This window comes from Coregonus lavaretus, assembly GCF_964263955.1.
Source record: "Coregonus lavaretus genome assembly, chromosome: 25".
Taxonomy (NCBI): domain Eukaryota; kingdom Metazoa; phylum Chordata; class Actinopteri; order Salmoniformes; family Salmonidae; genus Coregonus; species Coregonus lavaretus.
The window spans coordinates 25,136,487-25,157,632 of NC_140012.1; the positions used below are offsets into that span (position 1 = coordinate 25,136,487).

The window sequence follows — 21,146 nt, forward strand, 5'->3', positions numbered from 1 at the left end:
GCCCTGGAGGCTATAGGGCCATACGACCCCCACCACAACACGCAACCCTATCTGCCTCCCCTCTCTGTGGTCTGGCGTGGCTAAACAGTGTATCATATGGTGTGGATATTTCATAGAAAGGCAGTTCATACTGAAATGTTGACTTATATGATGAAAACAAGACATCCATTTTAGAAGAAAAGCTTTAGTAATATCAGCATTTTAAAATACAAAAGTAGTAGATAAAACATCTCAAACATTGTCATTTTTATAAATTATACTTCCAGAAATGTACAGTCAAGGAGAGGTACAGTTTATGAGTTTGGTATGAAACAAACAAACAATGAAGAAAGATAATAGATATAGCATATATCACAATTCTTAATAGCATAACACTTGCAACATAAATAATAGCAATTTTACAGCACATAGAATAAATCAATAATACATATTTTTTAACAAAATAATAGAACATAGTTCATCATTCATCCCAGCAATAGTCTTATGCATTGTTAAAAATAATGTCACCTAAACATCTTTGGGGTTGCATTTTAAAACAGGAGAATGGGATAACAGTAAATAATGTGTAATTACTCAAATTATATTAGAAATGCACTTAGCTTATTGTAGACTAGTTTATTGAAATAGTATTAGCATATTTGGGATGAATTTCTCAGATACAAATATTTGCCAGGCTCAGGGAGCAGTTTGGTCAGAATATTTATTTTTAATTACATTGTAGTGACACAACAATCATACTAGGAAAATCACATCTGTTTAGTCAAGGAGATTTAAACCCTCTCTTTAAAAACCAAAATATACTAGTCTGTCTGTTTCCACCAGTCCCAGCCGAAGTCACGAGGACCTGTCATTTGGGAAAACCTCAGGTTGAGTGGCCATTACAAGGCCTGTAGATCCTCTGGAGACACATGTCTATGCTCTATCCCGTCCCATTTCCATCAGTCCCAGCCAAAGTCATGGCCTGTCATTTGGTAAAACTTCATATTGAATGGCCTATAGAACTCCCTGAGCCTGAGAAGCACCTCTGGAGAGATCTGTGGATGAGGCCTTCCCTTAGACTTCCCCAGACAGCGCGGCCTGCTGCTCCCCTCAGGCTTCTTCAGGCAGGGGAAACCTTTGGTCTGGTTGAAGTAGAAGTGTTTGTCCGTGACCACCCTTTTCAGCCCCAGGAAGTCCTGCACCCTGCCCATCTCCCCAGCCGGGTCCGTCACCAGCCGCTCCCCGCTGACGAAGAGGAACTTTGAGAGGGGGAAGTAGCGCAGCCAGTTCTCCAGGTGCTTGGCGTAGATCCCGATGCGCACGGCGCTCCAGGAGGTGTCGATGAGGCCCGTGGTGGAGTTCCGGAAGGTCAGGCTCTGGAAGGACGGAAGGCCGGGTTGTTTGGACAGCGTCTGGGTGTAGTCGGACACGGCCCGGGTCACGGGGTCTCGGACCACCACGATCAGCTTGGTATGACGACTCAGGGCGAAGAGGCGCCGAGGAGCCTCCTTGGTGACGAAGTAGCTAGGTGTCTTCTCCATGGTGATCTGGCTTTCCAACGTCCGAGGCATCAGGTTTCTGAGAGGAGAGGAGAGAATAGGAAAGATTTGATTAGTGGTTCCCAAACATTTGGCAAACTGACCCACCAAAAGCTTCTGGGAATTTCTTGTGACCCATGAAGTAAACAAAAATCTTGTTTCTTTGTACCCAGTCTCAATCCTATCCTCCTTCCTGTGATGCAACACACTTTAAGACATTTGGAACCTGGTTTGTGTATCATAAACATGACCAGATCTGCTTCCATATGTTTTATATTACAACATTTTATGGAATATTAATATTCCCTGCTTTATTGGAGTGTTCCAACTGTCCCCTTTGATGCTCCCCAGCCTTGAGGGCTTCTGACTTAGCTTTGTAATTAGTTGGTTAGGTCTGTGATTACATCAATATAAACATCTACATTAGACGCTGGTCTCGCTGAAATGCATGTCAGATGGAGAGGAAGTCAATGAGTGGGTGCTTAATGGAAACCACAAAACCATAATAACCAGTGAAAAGTCATTTCCACAGGACTTCCTCCTCCTTCACAAGCCTGTCAGAGCACCTCTGAGGCTGGGCTGAGAGCTGGGCTGAGAGCTGGGATGAGTGGTCTCTCCCCCAGGCTGCCTGGACAAATACAGTGCATTCGGAAAGTATTCAGACCCCTTGACTTTTTCCACCTTTTGTTACGTTACAGCCTTATTCAAAAATGGATTTTTAAAAAAGAATCCCTCATCAATCTACACACAATACCCCATAATGACAAAGCGAAAACAGGTTTTTATATTTTTTGGCAAATGTATTAAAAATAAGAAAAAGGAAATACCTTATTTACGTATGTATTCAGACCCTTTGCTATGAGACTCGAAATTGAGCTCGGGTGCATCCTGTTTCCATTGATCATCCTTGAGATGTGTCTACAACTTGATTGGAGTCCACCTGTGGTAAATTCAATTGATTGGACATGATTTGGAAAGGCACACACCTGTCTATATAAGGTCCCACTGTTAACAATGCATGTCAGAGCAAAAACCAAGCCAGGTTGAAGGAATTGTCCGTAGAGCTCTGAGACAGGATTGTGTTGAGGCACATATCTGGCGAAGGGTACCAAAACATTTCTGCAGCATTGAAGGTCCCAAGAACACAGTGGCCTCCATCATTCTTAAATGGAAGAAGTTTGGAACCACCACGATCTAGATCTGCATGGCCACCTGGCCAAACTGAGCAATTGGGGGAGAAGGGCCTTGGTCAAGGAGATTCTCTGGTCTGATGAAACCAAGATTGAACTCTTTGGCATGAATACCAAGCGTCATGTCTGGAGGAAACCTGGCACCATCCCTACGGTGAAGCATGGTGGTGGCAGCATCATGCTGTGGGGATGTTTTTCAGCGGCAGGGACTGGGAGACTAGTCAGGATTGAGGGAAAGATGAACAAAGCAAAGTACAGAGAGATCCTTGATGAAACCTTCTCCAGAGCGCTCAGGACCTCAGACTGGGTTGAAGGTTCACCTTCTAACAGGACAATGATCCTAAGCACACAGCCAAGACAATGCAGGAGTGGCTTCGGGACAAGTCTCTGAATGTCCTTGAGTGGCCCAGCCAGAGCCCGGACTTGAACCTGAACAAACATCTCTGGAGAGACCTGAAAATAGCTGTGCAGCGACGCTCCCCATCCAACCTGACAGAGCTTGAGAGGATCTGCAGAGAAGAATGGGAGAAACTCCCCAAATACAGGTGTGCCAAGCTTGTAGCGTCATACCCAAGAAGACTCGAGGCTGTAATCACTACCAAAGGTGCTTCAACAAAGTACTGAGTGAAGGGTCTGAATACTTACGGAAATGTGATATTCTTTGTATTTTTAATACATTTGCAAAAATGTCTAAAAACCTGTTTTTGCTTTGTCATTATGGGGTATTGTGTTTAGATTGATGAGGGGGGGAAAAAACAATTTAATCAATTTTAGAATAAGGCTGTAATGTAACAAAATGTGGAAAAAGTCAAGGGTCTGAATACTTTCCGAATGCACTGTATACTACGCCATGTGCTGTGTACTATATGCCACTGACGCTGCAAGAAACTCCCCAACAGACCAACACCAGTCTGATTCTACTTTAGCCAACAAAGGAGAAATAGACTGGCACCCAGGTTAGCAGTAAAGGATCTGATGATAAGATGATGAGATAAAGAGATGAAGGACAGCTAATAGTCTCCAAAAATATGTCCTTTGACAGCTGGAACCATATGTTGGAATCCCAGAAGTTCCATTTTAGAATCCTAAGGACACAAAACAGGAATCCTTCCAACTCTCCTCAAAAAAGGAGCACCTTCATTTAATTTAAAATGAGGGGATTCAAATCTCATGGCGGGTTTATGTTTTAAAAATCCAAGCATGAAGGAACGTTCCAACTCCTCCGAAAATACCTCATTTAATTTCCACGGATGGTTTCCCCCATAGCATAGCCATGTGGTAGAGACTGAGAATGGGTCTCAAATGGCACCCTATTCCCTATAATACGGTGCACTAGGGCTCTGGACAAAAGTAGTGCACTCTATAGGGAATATGGTGCCATTCGAGACGCATTCCAAAAGCTGTCGTCGACGTGGTTGGTCTCTGGTCTCTAAATGCAGGGCTCTAGCCTGAGCTGTGTGGGGAACATACTCCTCTCTGATCCAAATCTGACGTCCCCACCACGAATGTGCCATGATGATAATACTGAAAACATGGCTTATGTTTTTATAACAGACCACCTCTTTTTTTTTTACTACAGCCTGGGTATGAGTGGATATGAGGATCAGGCATATAGACAATACTCATACTACAGATATAGACCACGCAAAAATAAGATGATGGAATCTGTTAGGTTTTAGGTCTCCTGGTTCAATAAAGGTTAAGTAAAATAAAAATAACAATAATGTAGATAACGTTTCATTGGCTCACCCCATCTAGGCCTATAGCATGTTGATATTAATATTTCAACATAAGAGGTCAAAGAGTAACACAGAAAACCTCCTTTCAAGAGCAACAACTCCACTGGGATCCAGCTTTAGAGAGACATATCTCTACAAATTCTCTCCTGTCTTCCTCTGTTCTGAACGACTCCCACAGTGGCCGATCAGTTACATAGGACAGCATTGTGCTATATTTCTATCTGTTCATTTCAAGATATAAAGGTGACCATTTTCTTTACAACTACTACTACAACCCATTACAACTAAAGTATTATACTTATTTAATTTTATACTTATTTTGCTCTTCCTTTTAAAAAATATGTTTTACAATAATTATTTTGGCCTGCCATACAGAGGTGCCGGTCTGTTTGTGTAGTGTGTACTCAGCAGTAAGTGGATGTTTAATTCTGGTCAATCAGGCTAATGGGATCCATGCTGGACCCGTCCTGTCTTCCATTGACATCATGTTTACGTTCTGGAACACTGTCCTGTAATCACGGAACTCTGTGGAACTCTCTGGCTACAACACAAACCCAAGCAGGAGGGAGGGAGGGAGAGAGGGAGAGAGAGACCCACATTAACCTGGTCAGCCTTATCTCACAACATTCAAGCGAGACCATATACTAGAGTGTATACCTATTCAACTGTTGTGTTTGTTCTTTATCAGATGCCGTTGCTCTCTGTATGGTTTCCAAGGGCAGCCAGGTTAGCAGAGGCTAGCTAAGCGACCTGCTGTTTGTTTTGATCACACCTTAACCTAGCGGTATCACTGTTAGCATCTGGAGCAGGAATGCAGGTCAGAGGGTCCACAGATGTGTGTTTATCGCCATAGACCTGCTGTACTCACCGTCTGGGTGGCCCTCAGCTCTATTAGGACCTGTTGTAAAATACCTCAGGTTAATAGGCTACTGTTTACGATCGTATTGTAGTGACTGAACTAAGTACACCAAACTGAGTGTTTGTCAATGTCATCTCAAAAACAAGGGGAAAAACGGGCAACACACTAATTGTGGAAACTTTAATGTTGACAAATATTTACTTTATCGTTTTTGTACTAAGTAGGTGAGCTCACTCGTAAAACGCAACGTCTGGGCATTAGAGTGCGTGTGTGTAGGGGCGTCATGCATCCCCAACATCTGAGGGAGCACAAAGTACGTGAGGATGGCTGGGGGGTGGAAGTTGGATAATTTAGCATTTTCAAACACCTGAAACAGATTGAAAGGAGTGTGTCTTATTCAGTGCATTTAGTAATAGCTTGCTTTCTAAAGTCTACCAACCTTACCAGCAGGCATGCACACACTCTCTCTGTCACATATACACACACACACACACACACACACACACACACACACACACACACACACACACACACACACACACACACACACACACACACACACACACACACACACACACACACACATACACCGAGTTCTCCAACCTGGGCTTTTAACTCTTATTTGTCTTCCCAGCGTTAGCTCTCCTCTCCCCTGTGTGTCATACAGTAAGAACCCATGTGTGTAAACATAGGACAGGAGCTTTGATTTAAAAGGTGGCCACACTCTCAGAAGTACACACCCAGACACACCCACCCAACACACACACACTCACACACAAACACAAACATATGCGCATGCACGCACACACACCTTCACGCCCTGACGCAGGAGCAGCTAACACTTTGCACTGCTACCAGCGGGACAGGATGCTCCCACATCTGGTAGCAATGAGGTTCTCTCTGTGTGTATGTCTGTCTCTGTGTCTGTGTGTGTGTGTGTCTGTGTGAATGCGCGTGCATGCAAATGTTTATACCAGTGTGAGCGCGTGTGTGAGATGCAGTAGAGGATATAGAGATGTGTTGATGGGTAGGAAGTGTTTTCCCTACTGGTCCCAGTGCTCAGACCCTGTATGCTGTGATCTATGTTGACTCTGTGTAACTTTACTCTGTGACCCCCGTCAGACCTTTCCGCCCTGAAGGTCAGAGGCAGACACTTATGATTCAGTGGGTGAGACCACCGGGGCCACGGGGGATGCTTGTAATGCAAGATGTCTTAAGCTCAGCATCTCTCTCTCTCCTTATTTTCTCATGGATACTTCCATAGGAGATTATAAGTTACAGTACGAGTACACACAGTGTGCAGGAATGTTGAGAGGATATTCTGTACCCAATTCTCATCACCGGGGGACTGCATTTCTGTCACTACAAGTTCAGTGTCATCTGGAGGCTTAAACACAGGGCATGTTGCCTCAGAGCTGTGACATGCCTTTGACCCTCTGTCCCCTGCTTTAGACTCAGTACTCTGCTACTTTGCAGAGGGAGAGGTTTGTCATTACTGGGAGAAGAAAATGGAGGCTTCAGGAGTTAGTGAAGAGTAATTAGAAGTCAAAGTCAGCAGGAAACAACAAAGAGCCCAATAAAACTAGTGTGTGTGTGTGTATGTGTGTGTGTGTGTGTGTGTGTGTGTGTGTGTGTGTGTGTGCACGCGCGCGCGCGCAGTACAGTTGCATAGCATAGTAGAGCCTAATGTTGTAACGTACACACCAAGGCTGTTGGACTACACACCAACGCTGGTTTAATACAGCAGCCAGAGAGTGGTGAGGGTTCTATTTGTTGAGGAGGTTTAGGCCTACATCAGTGAGGTAGGTCGGTAAGAAAGACCTAAAGAATGTGTCTACGAGGGGGAAAAGTGAACATGACAGTTAATACAGCGATTACTACAGCAGGCAACCTTGAGAAGAGTCAGTGGGAAGCGGTCTCACAGTTTCCTCGGGAGAGATAATGACAGTGTAGAGAGAGACAGAGAGAGAGCGCGAGAAAGGGGGAGAACAGCTCAAGCCTCCAGACTGTCTACTGCAGGATAAAGCCTGACATTCCAACTCCAGAATTAAAATGAGAGAGAGAGAGAGAGAGAGAGAGAGAGAGAGAGAGAGACAGTTAGAGAGATAATAGTGTGAGAGAGAAAGAGACGGGAGAGTATGTGAGAGAGAGAAAGACAGAGAAAAGTGTGTGTTCCTTGCTGTAATTGCCCCCCTCTGCCTTATCGAATGGGAAAATCAGCCTGTGTTCCTCTGTGTTCCTGCCTGGCCCACAGTGGGTTAGCTGTTAGCTGTGTGGCTTTATCAGTGGGTGACCATGGGCCGGGGGCCCACACCCTGAGATGAACAGATGAACAGACAAGAGGAGGAGGAAGAGAGAGATGGACAGATTACTGGAGGGTCTCCTTCCTCCCTCAGCCTGACCCCAGTGATGTCATCGCTCACCTAATTGTGTAGTTACTGTAATAATTAGATTGGTTAAATTACTTAGAGGGTTTCAGTGTGAAAGCATGCACTGCACTGTAGTCATTCTTTACAAAGAACTACAGAAACCCAGTTTTTAAGAGAACCTCCACCTTTAAAACAGTACTGTACTTCTTGTCCTCGATTAATATTTCACAAGGGCTTCTAATGATTCTCTGAGTCAGGTTGAGGTGTGTTTTTCTGTGCACTTCATAAAATCAACTCCATCTCTTTTGAACCAAAGTTAAACATTGTCATCTTATACTATACATCACAGTAGGTTGGTGGCACCTTAATTGGGGAGGACGGGCTCGTGGTAATGGCTGGAGCGGAATAGGTGGAATGGTATCAAATACATCAAACACATGGTTTCCATGGTTTCCAGGTGTTTGATGCCATTCCATTTATCCGTTCCAGGCATTATTATGAGCCGTCCTCCCTTCAACAGCCTCCACTGCTATACATCATGCTGCAGTATTCTTTCCCCAGGGTCTGCTACCGTTGGTGAGGGAAAAATAAAACGCCCACATTTTTCCATGAATTACCTAGCTTTTCCAGATGAATTGAAATTACAAGTACAACTCAGAACTCTGTAATGGACTCCAACCATTGGCCATCTGGCGTCTACCCAACTCTATACCAATGAGAAGACTCAATACTGGACTGCAGTGAATACCACTTCCTAAATTGTTAAATGTCCCACTCCTTGTGGTTGTTGCCCATCCTTGACTTGTTTTAACTGAGGAATGGGGATTACTGTTGGCAGAACACAGGGACTGCAGCTGCTGGGAAAGATAGTGTTTGTCATTAAGGGGCCGATCCACACCCAGTAGGGTGTGTGTGTGTGTGTGTGTGTGTGTGTGTGTGTGTGTGTGTGTGTGTGTGTGTGTGTGTGTGTGTGTGTGTGTGTGTGTGTGTGTGTGTGTGCGTGTGTGCGTGTGTGCGTGTGTGCGTGTGTGCGTGTGTGTGTGTGTGCGTGCGTGCGTGCGTGAGCGAGAGTCTCTAAAATACACAGCACAACAGAGAGACAGAGCGATGTCGGCATGTGAGAGAGCAGGTATTTCATTTTCAGATTTCTCTTTGTGAACTTCCTAGATAATGTTCACATTTCGTACAGAAAAAGTATTCCAGAGTGCTCCTTCAGACAGAGTTCTCCTTTTAATCAATCACATTTCCTCACAATTAAACATAACCATTGTCCAGGTAATCAATTCGTGTTACGTGATTAAAGACAACCCATACAATTTTTCCTTAACTGCTTTTCATAACAAAGAAAGGTGTGTTCCTATGATTCCTATAGTGAGTCTACGTTTTCACGCTCTCTCCACCTCACCCTCAGCCTTCCGCCCTCCTTACCCTCTCTCACCCACCCACCCAGCCTGTCGGTCAGTCAGTCAGTCACATTAAAACAGAGATGGTCAGGCAGGGCAGGAGGGAGAGGCCACGGCTGAGACAACAATACACACTGAGCTGTCAATGATTCACCAGCCTCTCCAGACAGGCTAAGACAGAAGATGGTAGGCTGGGTGATGTGGGTAGAGGGTCAACCTAAAGGGTCCTGGGTAAACTGATGCGCCAGACAGCTCCTGGCTGAATTATAATCCAATAACTGCCCTTGTTGAGGGACTAGGGCAAATAGGCAATCTCTGATTGGGACTGGGCCCTGGTTAAGATAAGGTTAGACAGTTTGAAGTGTAGGGAGGGATTCATCACTTGTGTAACTAAACAGAGCAACTCTGGTTTTGGTGCAAAAACAAAGCTGTCCATTTCGACTGTCACACTTGTATCACTATCCTACAGTCGCTACAATGACTAGGCCTACTACAATCTCTGATAACTAGAATTTCATTAGTCCACAATTCGATAATCATAGCTTTACAGGAAACAGAAGACATTTCCCTCTGGTTATCAGCGCTGACTGGGTGTGTATTATGATTCCAAAGAGGTGTAGTGCTATGTGAGGTTGTTATAGCTGTGCCATCCATCTTGCTGTGACAGGGACATGGGAGGAGGAGGTCGGGAGGGACGGAGTGGGGGATCATTTTTTCCACTCCCCTAAACATGAACCCTGATCAATCACTGTATCCTGGGAGTCATGTTAGAGACCTGCAGGCTGACAGGAATCCAGCCTACTGGATCAGTACTGTCACAGCTCTGTTGCTCTATCTGTTTAAAATGTATTAGTTTATAATGAGGTGGGAGGAGGTAGAAAAGGGTTGGTAATGTGGCAGTGAAAAAATCTCTGGATTAGTCTTACATTATTATAGTAAAAGAGCATCCAAGTAGCCTACATCTGCTAGTTAAAAAATAAACATCATACCTTTTTGTCACACTGAGCTTAGAAATTCCACAATAATATGAATATATAGTATGTGCGAATGCAGCACTACTTATTGGTAAACAGTATAGGGAACCCAGTTTAACTAAGTACTTTGAACAAATAAATTGCCATGTAGTTCTATTCACTGAGCAAATTATCAGTTACAGTGAGGGAAAAAAGTATTTGATCCCCTGCTGATTTTGTACGTTTGCCCACTGACAAAGAAATGATCAGTCTATAATTTTAATGGTAGGTTTATTTGAACAGTGAGAGACAGAATAACAAACAAAAAATCCAGAAAAACGCATGTCAAAAATGTTATAAATTGATTTGCACTTTAATGAGGGAAATAAGTATTTGACCCCCTCTCAATCAGAAAGATTTCTGGCTCCCAGGTGTCTTTTATACAGGTAATGAGCTGAGATTAGGAGCACACTCTTAAAGGGAGTGCTCCTAATCTCAGTTTGTTACCTGTATAAAAGACACCTGTCCACAGAAGCAATCAATCAATCAGATTCCAAACTTTCCACCATGGCCAAGACCAAAGAGCTCTCCAACGATGTCAGGGACAAGATTGTAGACCTACACAAGGCTGGAATGGGCTACAAGACCATCGCCAAGCAGCTTGGTGAGAAGGTGACAACAGTTGGTGCGATCATTCGCAAATGGAAGAAACACAAAATAACTGTCAATCTCCCTCGGCCTGGGGCTCCATGCAAGATCTCACCTCGTGGAGTTGCAATGATCATGAGAACGGTGAGGAATCAGCCCAGAACTACACGGGAGGATCTTGTCAATGATCTCAAGGCAGCTGGGACCATAGTCACCAAGAAAACAATTGGTAACACACTACGCCGTGAAGGACTGAAATCCTGCAGCGCCCGCAAGGTCCCCCTGCTCAAGAAAGCACATATACAGGCCCGTCTGAAGTTTGCCAATGAACATCTGAATGAGGAGAACTGGGTGAAAGTGTTGTGGTCAGATTAGACCAAAATGGAGCCCTTTGGCATCAACTCAACTCGCCGTGTTTGGAGGAGGAGGAATGCTGCCTATGACCCCAAGAACACCATCCCCACCGTCAAACATGGAGGTGGAAATGCTTTGGGGGTGTTTTTCTGCTAAGGGGACAGGACAATTTCACCGCATCAAAGGGACGATGGACGGGGCCATGTACCGTCAAATCTTGGGTGAGAACCTCCTTCCCTCAGCCAGGGCATTGAAAATGGGTCGTGGATGGGTATTCCAGCATGACAATGACCCAAAACAAACGGCCAAGGCAACAAAGGAGTGGCTCAAGAAGAAGCACATTAAGGTCCTGGAGTGGCCTAGCCAGTCTCCAGACCTTAATCCCATAGAAAATCTGTGGAGGGAGCTGAAGGTTCGAGTTGCCAAACGTCAGCCTCAAAACCTTAATGACTTGGAGAAGATCTGCAAAGAGGAGTGGGACAAAATCCCTCCTGAGATGTGTGCAAACTTGGTGGCCAACTACAAGAAACGTCTGACCTCTGTGATTGCCAACAAGGGTTTTGCCACCAAGTACTAAGTCATGTTTTGCAGAGGGGTCAAATACTTATTTCCCTCATTAAAATGCAAATCAATTTATAACATTTTTTACATGCATTTTTCTGGATTTTTTTGTTGTTATTCTGTCTCTCACTGTTCAAATAAACCTACCATTAAAATTATAGACTGATCATGTCTTTGTCAGTGGGAAAAAGTACAAAATCAGCAGGGGATCAAATACTTTTTTCCCTCACTGTAGCTAAGCATGTATACAGTGGGGGAAAAAAGTATTTAGTCAGCCACCAATTGTGCAAGTTCTCCCACTTAAAAAGATGAGAGAGGCCTGTAATTTTCATCATAGGTACACGTCAACTATGACAGACAAAATGAGAAAAAAAATTCCAGAAAATCACATTGTAGGATTTTTTATGAATTTATTTGCAAATTATAGTGGAAAATAAGTATTTGGTTAATAACAAAAGTTTCTCAATACTTTGTTATATACCCTTTGTTGGCAATGACACAGGTCAAACGTTTTCTGTAAGTCTTCACAAGGTTTTCACACACTGTTGCTGGTATTTTGGCCCATTCCTCCATGCAGATCTCCTCTAGAGCAGTGATGTTTTGGGGCTGTCGCTGGGCAACACGGACTTTCAACTCCCTCCAAAGATTTTCTATGGGGTTGAGATCTGGAGACTGGCTAGGCCACTCCAGGACCTTGAAATGCTTCTTACGAAGCCACTCCTTCGTTGCCCGGGCTGTGTGTTTGGGATCATTGTCATGCTGAAAGATCAAGCCACGTTTCATCTTCAATGCCCTTACTGATGGAAGGAGGTTTTCACTCAAAATCTCACGATACATGGCCCCATTCATTCTTTCCTTTACACGGATCAGTCGTCCTGGTCCCTTTGCAGACAAACAGCCCCAAAGCATGATGTTTCCACCCCCATGCTTCACAGTAGGTATGGTGTTCTTTGGATGCAACTCAGCATTCTTTGTCCTCCAAACAAGACGAGTTGAGTTTTTACCCAAAAGTTCTATTTTGGTTTCATCTGACCATATGACATTCTCCCAATCCTCTTCTGGATCATCCAAATGCACTCTAGCAAACTTCAGACGGGCCTGGACATGTACTGGCTTAAGCAGGGGGACACGTCTGGCACTGCAGGATTTGAGTCCCTGGCGGCATAGTGTGTTACTGATGGTAGGCTTTGTTACTTTGGTCCCAGCTCTCTGCAGGTCATTCACTAGGTCCCCCCGTGTGGTTCTGGGATTTTTGCTCACCGTTCTTGTGATCATTTTGACCCCACGGGGTGAGATCTTGCGTGGAGCCCCAGATCGAGGGAGATTATCAGTGGTCTTGTATGTCTTCCATTTCCTAATAATTGCTCCCACAGTTGATTTCTTCAAACCAAGCTGCTTACCTATTGCAGATTCAGTCTTCCCAGCCTGGTGCAGGTCTACAATTTTGTTTCTGGTGTCCTTTGACAGCTCTTTGGTCTTGGCCATAGTGGAGTTTGGAGTGTGACTGTTTGAGGTTGTGGACAGGTGTCTTTTATACTGTTAACAAGTTCAAACAGGTGCCATTAATACAGGTAACGAGTGGAGGACAGAGGAGCCTCTTAAAGAAGAAGTTACAGGTCTGTGAGAGCCAGAAATCTTGCTTGTTTGTAGGTGACCAAATACTTATTTTCCACCATAATTTGCAAATAAATTCATTAAAAATCCTACAATGTGATTTTCTGGATTTTTTTTTCTCAATTTGTCTGTCATAGTTGACGTGTACCTATGATGAAAATTACAGGCCTCTCTCATCTTTTTAAGTGGGAGAACTTGCACAATTGGTGGCTGACTAAATACTTTTTTTCCCCACTGTATAGACCTAATTAGGTTAGGCATCTGGCTATTGAGGACATTGATTTGTAATAGTCAGTCCCTTGTTCTATCACACTAATAGTGTTGGAAAGGATGTCCAATGGGACTTTTCCATTTGTCCAATACTAAATACTCATATTGTTATCATTTTCACATCTCCTATACATGTCCCTTTATTTTGTTAACTATCATCTGATTGGATAGGGCATACCATACTGAAGGTGAAAGGTCGTCCAATGACGAGCTGTCAAAATATTGATGGCTGAGTTGGGCAATGAGGTTTTTCTCCAGATTGAAAATCCATACCCATCCCAAACCAATTTATCAAATCATGTTTGACTATTCAGTTATATTTTCCCCATTTCATTTTGCATATTGATATCAATCTTGAAGAAATTCCTTTGGTTTCTTGAAAGCATGCCATGCATGTATTGTACATTTATCTTTGATCGTACACCGCCATAGCCTGAGAAAAATGTTATTTTTGAAAAGTTAGGAGGCAGCATTTATGATTGTCAATGGGCACAGCAGAGAATTTTTCTCATTACTCTCATTCTGCACAATGACACAGACTAGCCGACCAGTGGACCTGGTCACTGAAACAAAGTCTCCCTTGTTCAGTCCAATTCTATACATTTGATTTATTTCAGAGACAATCATTTCCATGCTTCCTACTTTGACCATGAAAGGCCCTCCCAAAACCTTTTTGTTGGGCCAAATAACTCTCTCTCTGTCTCTAACACTCTATTTCAAAACCTTAAAAATATGCCTCGGAATTCAGCAGTGGAAGAATCCCTTGTGATTGATTTTAAAAAGGCAGTCGGGAAATAAGAGCTGGACATTCCTGTCTGAATACTGTGACCAATGCTACACCGAATTATGCAAGAAAATATACTTCTGAAGAACCCTGTCCCCCCAATCCCCACACATTTCACAGACTTAACTCAAATCTCACTGCAGTATAACTCAATTTTAGGGAGTATGTGTAGGGTATAAATGTTGGTGGTTGAAGGGCCAATGACACCTTGTCAACACGACTGAATATTCAGCAGTTAATGAACCTCCCCTGCAGTGCCCTGGTAAAGGTACCAACAGCTGAATCAATAGGAAACCCTATTTTAACAGAAATTACATCTACAGCATATCTATTGGATATTTATGGTGTCATGAAAAGGTTTGGTTTATGGTGGATCGCAGAGTAGAATGGGGAGAGGGAGATTAGACACTTGACTGGGTTGGATCTCAAAAGCTTAGGTTACTTGCACACATGCAATGGAAACACACACACACAGAAAGAGTAGAAAGAGCTAAACCCTTTAAACATGTTCTCTCCCACAAAGCCACATAACCATTTCCAAATGCATCGAGAAGCCAAGTTTTTTCCACATATAAGCATTTCTTCTAAAATAATTTGCCAAATGCTTCCTTTTAACATGGCCATGTGTTTTATTTGGTTACTAACTGAAGACAGAGGACAGTGTTCATTTTCAAACTCAAAGCAGTGTAATAATACACTTTGAAATTAAGAGCTCTGTAAAGTACAAAATGTTTAAGTGATACTTTCCAGTCCAGTCTAAATGCTTTATGCTGCTGTCTTAAATGGTGCCTGGAGTGATTCCAGTCCAGATATGAATGGATATCCAATGGGTTTTACTTAATTCTATGTCAATGTGAATAGCAACACTTTATAAAGTTGCCCTCATGCCACAGAGTTACTCTATAACTGCTTTGGTAACCAGAATGTTATTGCTCAGCTGCACACATAAAACAATGATTGAATTGCCTTGAAAGGACATTCTGTTTCATATCAGTTACTAGTATAGTTACTGTGTAGTTACACAAGTAATTACACAAGACATCATAATCCCCGGTGTAATACCCTGGTTAAAATCAAAGACCCCATCAATAGATGATAGAATGCCTTTCACACAGAGGAGAGATCGGAGGGAGCAGATAATGATAAGGGATTAGACTGACTGATTTGGGTGCTTTGACACTATTCTCATTACTCCAACACAGCACTACACACTTCTTCTTAGATAAGAACCAATAAACCATCATACCCTTAGACACAGATCTAGGATCATCTTTCCCTCTCCAAATCCTTCCCTTTACCATTAGGGGAAAATACCTAACACTGACTTTAGATCAGAGCCTTGGCTTTGGGCAACTTCACCCTACACTGACTAGCTGGTACTCCATAATGTGACATACTCTCCATGTCCCTGAGTTGTCCGAGCTAATGCCTGACCTGTCATTACAGCAGGCCAATCCACACAGTGCTGACAATACCTGTCATCAGATTAGGAAAGACTAAAACCACACTTATGAGACAGAAGAGAGACTAGAGAGCTGCTGTGCAGCTGCAACAAAGCACTACATGGACTGTGACGGTGTTAAAAGATGTGTTAGAAGGTCACTGGTCTCCCAACACCATCAAAGGCTGTAGCCGGTAACTGTTGCAGTGTCACAACGTAGGCTACTACCCAATCATCTGCCTGGCCTCACAAACTACACTGAACAAAAATATAAACACAACATGCAACAATTTCAAAGATTTTACTGAGTTACAGTTCATATAAGGAAATCAGTCAATTGAAATAAATTAATTAAGCCCTAATCTATGGACTTTACATGACTGGGAAAACAGATATGCATCTGTTGGTCACAAATACCTTTAAAAAAAGGTAGGGGTGTGGATCAGAAAACCATGCATTGCGACACATCTCCTTCGCATAGAGTTGATCAGGCTGTTGATTGTGGCCTGTGGAATGTTGTCCCACTCCTCTTCAAAGGCTGTGCGAAGTTGCTGGATATTGGCGGGAACTAGAACACGCTGTAGTACACTTCGATCTAGAGCATCCCAAACATGCTCAATGGGTGACATGTCTGGTGAGTATGCAGGCCATGGAAGAACTGGGCCATTTTCAGCTTCCAGGAATTGTATACAGATCCTTGCGACATGGGGCTGTGTATTATCGTGCTGAAACATGAGGTGATGGCGGCAGATGAATGGCACAACAATAGGCCTCAGGATCTCATCACGGTATCTCTGTGCATTCAAATTGCCATCGATAAAAAGCAATTGTGTTCGTTGTCCGTAGCTTATGCCTGCCATAACCCCACCGCCACCATGGGGCACTCTGTTCACAACGTTGACATTAGCAAACCGCTCGCCCACACAACGCCATCTCCCCAGTACAGTTGAAACCGGGATTCATCCGTGAAGAGCACATTTCTCCAGTGTGCCAGTGGCCATCGAAGGGGAGCATTTGCCCACTGAAGTTGGTTACGACGCCGAATTGCAGTCAGGTCAAGACCCAGGTGAGGACGACGAGCACGCAGATGAGCGTCCCTGAGACGGTTTCTGACAGTTTATACAGAAACTCTTTGGTTGTGCAAACCCACAGTTTCATCAGCTGTCTGGGTGGCTGGTCTCAGACGATTCCGCAGGTGAAGAAGCCGGATGTGAACGTCCTGGGCTGGCGTGGTTGCACGTGGTCTGCAGTTGTGAGGTACTGCCAAATTCTCTAAAACAATGTTGGAGGCGGCTTATGGCAGAGAAATGAACATTCAATTCTCTGGCAACAGCTCTGGTGGACATTCCAATTGCATACTCAAAACTTGAGACATCTGTGGCATTGTGTTGTGTGACAAAACTGCACATTTTATAGTGGCCTTTTATTGTCCCCAGCACAAGGTGCACCTGTGTAATGATCATGCTGTTTAATCAGCTTCTTGATATGCCACACCTGTCAGGTGGATGGATTATCTTGGTAAAGGAGAAATGCTCACTAACAGGGATGTAAACAAAGTTGTGCACAAAATTGAAGAGAAAGAAGCTTTTTGTCCGTATGGAACATTTCTGGGATCTTTTATTTCAGCTCATGAAACATGGGACCAACTCTTTACATGTTGTGCTTATATTTTTGTTCAGTATAAATTATAGTGCAGTGAAAGAAAGTACAGTCAGGTAACTTGCTGAAGACGAAGGTTACACTGTCAATGCTTAGAAAGAGTACATCATTATAGGCCTTTTTCTGTGTAATCCTGACTTCTTTAGTAAAACATTTTACAGTGCCTTGCAAAAGTATTCACCCCTCTTGGCGTTTTTCCTATTTTGTTGCATTACAACCTGTAATTTAAATTGATTTTTATTTTTATTTCATGTAATGGACATACACAAAATAGTCCAAATTGGTGAAGTGAAATGAAAAAAATAACTTGTTTCAAAAAATTCAAAAAATTCATAACGGAAAAGTGGTGCATGCATATGTATTCACCCCCTTTGCTATGAAGCCCCTAAATAAGATCTGGTGCAACCAATTACCTTCAGAAGTCACATAATTAGTTAAATAAAGTCCACCTGTGTGCAATCGAAGTGTCACATGATCTGTCACATGATCTAAGTATATATACACCTGTTCTGAAAGGCCCCAGAGTCTGCAACACCACTAAGCAAGGGGCACCACCAAGCAAGCGGCACCATGAAGACCAAGGAGCTCTCCAAACAGGTGAGGGACAAAGTTGTGGAAAGTACAGATCAGGGTTGTGTTATAAAAAAATATCAGAAACTTTGAACATCCCATGGAGCTGCATTAAATCCATTATTAAAAAATTGAAAGAATATGGCACCACAACAAACCTGCCAAGAGAGGGCCGCCCACCAAAACTCACGGACCAGGCAACGAGGGCATTAATCAGAGAGGCAACAAAGAGAACAAAGATAACGCTGAAGGAGCTGCAAAGCTCCACAGTGGAGATTGGAGTGTCTGTCCGTAGGACCACTTTAAGCCGTACACTCCACAGAGCTGGGCTTTATGGAAGAGTGGCCAGAAAAAAGCCATTGCTTAAAGAAAAAAATAAGCAAACACATTTGGTGTTTGCCAAAAGGCATGTTGGAGACTCCCCAAACATATGGAAGAAGGTACTCTGGTCAGATGAGACTAAAATGTAGCTTTTTGGCCATCAAGGAAAACGCTATGTCTGGCGCAAACCCAACACCTCTCATCACCCCGAGATGTTTTTCATCGGCAGGGACTGGGAAACTGGTCAGAAATGAAGGAATGATGGATGGCGCTAAATACAGGGAAATTCTTGAGGGAAACCTGTTTCAGTCTTCCAGAGATTTGAGACTGGGACGGAGGTTAACCTTCCAGCAGGACAATGACCCTAAGCATACTGCTAAAGCAACACTTGAGTTGTTTAGGAGGAAACATTTAAATGTCTTGGAATGGCCTAGTCAAAGCCCAGACCTCAATCCAATTGAGAATCTGTGGTATGACTTAAAGATTGCTGTACACCAGCGGAACCCATCCAACTTGAAGGAGCTGGAGCAGTTTTGCCTTGAAGAACGGGCAAAAATCAAAGTGGCTAGATGTGCCAAGCTTATAGAGACATACCCCAAGAGACTTGCAGCTGTAATTGCTGCAAAAGGTGGCTCTACAAAGTATTGACTTTGGGGGGGTGAATAGTTATGCACGCTCAAGTTTTCTGTTTTTTTGTCTTATTTCTTGTTTGTTTCACCCCAAAAATATTTTGCATCTTCAAAGTGGTAGGCATGTTGTGTAAATCAAATGATACAAACCCCCCCCCCCCCCCCCCCCCACCACCCCCAAAAAAATCAATTTTAATTCCAGGTTGTAAGGCAACAAAATAGGAAAAATGCCAAGGGGGGTGAATACTTTCGCAAGCACACTGTAGGTGTATGCTTGGATACTTTCATCCCTCCATTGCTGCTATTTAGGTTTGTACCCAACATTTGCAATCTTCATTAACAGATTGTATTGATTTCTCCCTCTTCTTGGCTCTGTGTCACATCCTTATGTGCTCCCCTTCCTTCTGCCTAACCAGTTGATATGGGTGACAGTGAGGGGTCCCCGGGGACACACACAGGGACAGACTCTTAGAAACGCAGCACTTCACGTCAATAAACAGCATTTTATTGGCAGGGGACTGAATACCCTGTCGAACCAAGGGGCTCTCAGAGAGGATCCTTATTGGCATTGGGGGATATTAATGAAGTGACACTAAAGTAAGGAGAGGAAGATAGGAGCCTGCTCAGGAGAGGTGATCAATGGCAAACACAAGGCACCAAAATATACACCTGATATACAATAAATCCACAGACATTGTTCTCTTTTGGTGGCTGTGATGACATGCAGTTTCACACAATATTTGATACTTTGTCATAGTGGGATGAATTATGACTAAATTATGACTTGTGATTTACCAATCACCTATGTCACAGTGCAATACCATGATTTTACCTGGGTATCAGGTCATCTGCATTGACTGATTCAAGTGAAACATTAGGCTATTTATGATAGTAAATCATATCTCTTTCCATATTTTGGCCATGTTCACTTTGTTTTCACTGCTCCTGTAAATTAAAGCAAACAAGAAGAAAAAGATTTCAGTGAAATTCAAAACAGCCCTTACTCACCTGTACCATTCCAGTCCGTTATCATAGAACCTGTCGAAGAAGTGGGGTTCGGTGCCCACCGCTCTGACATCCGGGTGAATGCGCAGAAACTCCAGCAGCGCGCGCGTGCCTCCTTTCTTTACTCCGATGATGATTGCCTGAGGAAAAGTTTTACTACCTAAGTTATTGGCTATAGAGATGTTGTTATCCGGTCGCAGTTCGTTATCATTGCCCTGCAAGAGAGAGTCAACACTGTCAAAGCCGGGGAGCTCGCGAACAACCGAGCCGGGAGAACTGTTCTTGTGCGCGTCGATCTTTTTCTGCTCCAGTCCATCATTTAGGCCTAAGATTTTGTTGATAAAAGTTGTCTGTTGGTCGTATACAGGTCTAGGTAAGGAGTCGCAGTACCCAGAGAGACAGTAAAATAAGTAAGTGAAAATGATGATCATGGTAAGGAAGACGGAAAGTTTGGACTGCGCCTTCAGGTGTCCAAAGTTGAACCCAGCTCTCCATTTGCTACATCCCATGAGTCGCTATACTGAGCTGGAGGGTAACACGCAGAAAACATGCCTTTTTAAATTAGATCAGTTCAATGCGTTTTAAAATCAAGATTAGGCCTAGTCTTTCTTTATATAGTTACCCATAAAAACATCATTCTTGATGAAGTCGTGCCATTACGCACTTAAAAAAAGCCATTAATATTTCAAAAAAATTAAAATGTCAGTCCTTTTTGTTTGATCATCCACTTCATAACACATAACTCTAGTCTAAAGAAAATATTTGTAGGCCTAACTGTGTCAATGTCAACTTGTCCAAAGTGCACAGTGCCCAGAGAAACGGAGTTTATGTCCCCTCTTGCTCCCTGCTCCTCTCCCTTGGCAACGGAGCGCTTGCGCGAAGCCCTCTGGCCCCCATCACCAGCCTACAGACACACCCCTTTCCTTCTGGGTGTGAATCCATGCCCTATTGGTCCCTCCCCTTAACATTTTCAGCCATAAGAGTCTAAAATTACACTAATAACTGGCACACTGAGACAAATCACTGATAATCATGTGATTGAATAGCTCTGATAAAAAAATAGCTATGTAGGCTAATTCAAGGATATATAGTTCTCTTCCAAGATATAACAGTTTGTTTAGAAATAAGGAGAATAAAAACATCTCTAGATTTGTCTATGTGAAGTGTTGTTTAAAGCCCTCTGTTTGGGGCTTACTGTGGTCAGTGTGTGTGTGTGGGCTGTGGGGTAGGGGTAACCCCCTGTCCCCACCCAGGGCTGTA

General features: G+C 43.4%; 1 protein-coding gene across 1 annotated transcript; it reads right to left on the minus strand.

Annotated features, from left to right (window-relative positions):
- Nucleotides 1-236: 236 nt before the first annotated feature.
- On the minus strand, nucleotides 237-20,640 carry LOC311101025 (heparan sulfate glucosamine 3-O-sulfotransferase 6-like). The gene is made up of 2 exons (XM_084142036.1): nucleotides 19,890-20,640; nucleotides 237-1,557 (listed from the first exon to the last, which is right to left on the minus strand). The coding sequence occupies exons 1-2, from the start codon at nucleotides 20,393-20,395 to the stop codon at nucleotides 939-941; spliced, it is 1,125 nt and encodes a 374-aa protein (XP_083998162.1). The 5' UTR covers nucleotides 20,396-20,640; the 3' UTR covers nucleotides 237-938.
- Between the last annotated feature and the right edge of the window lie 506 nt (nucleotides 20,641-21,146).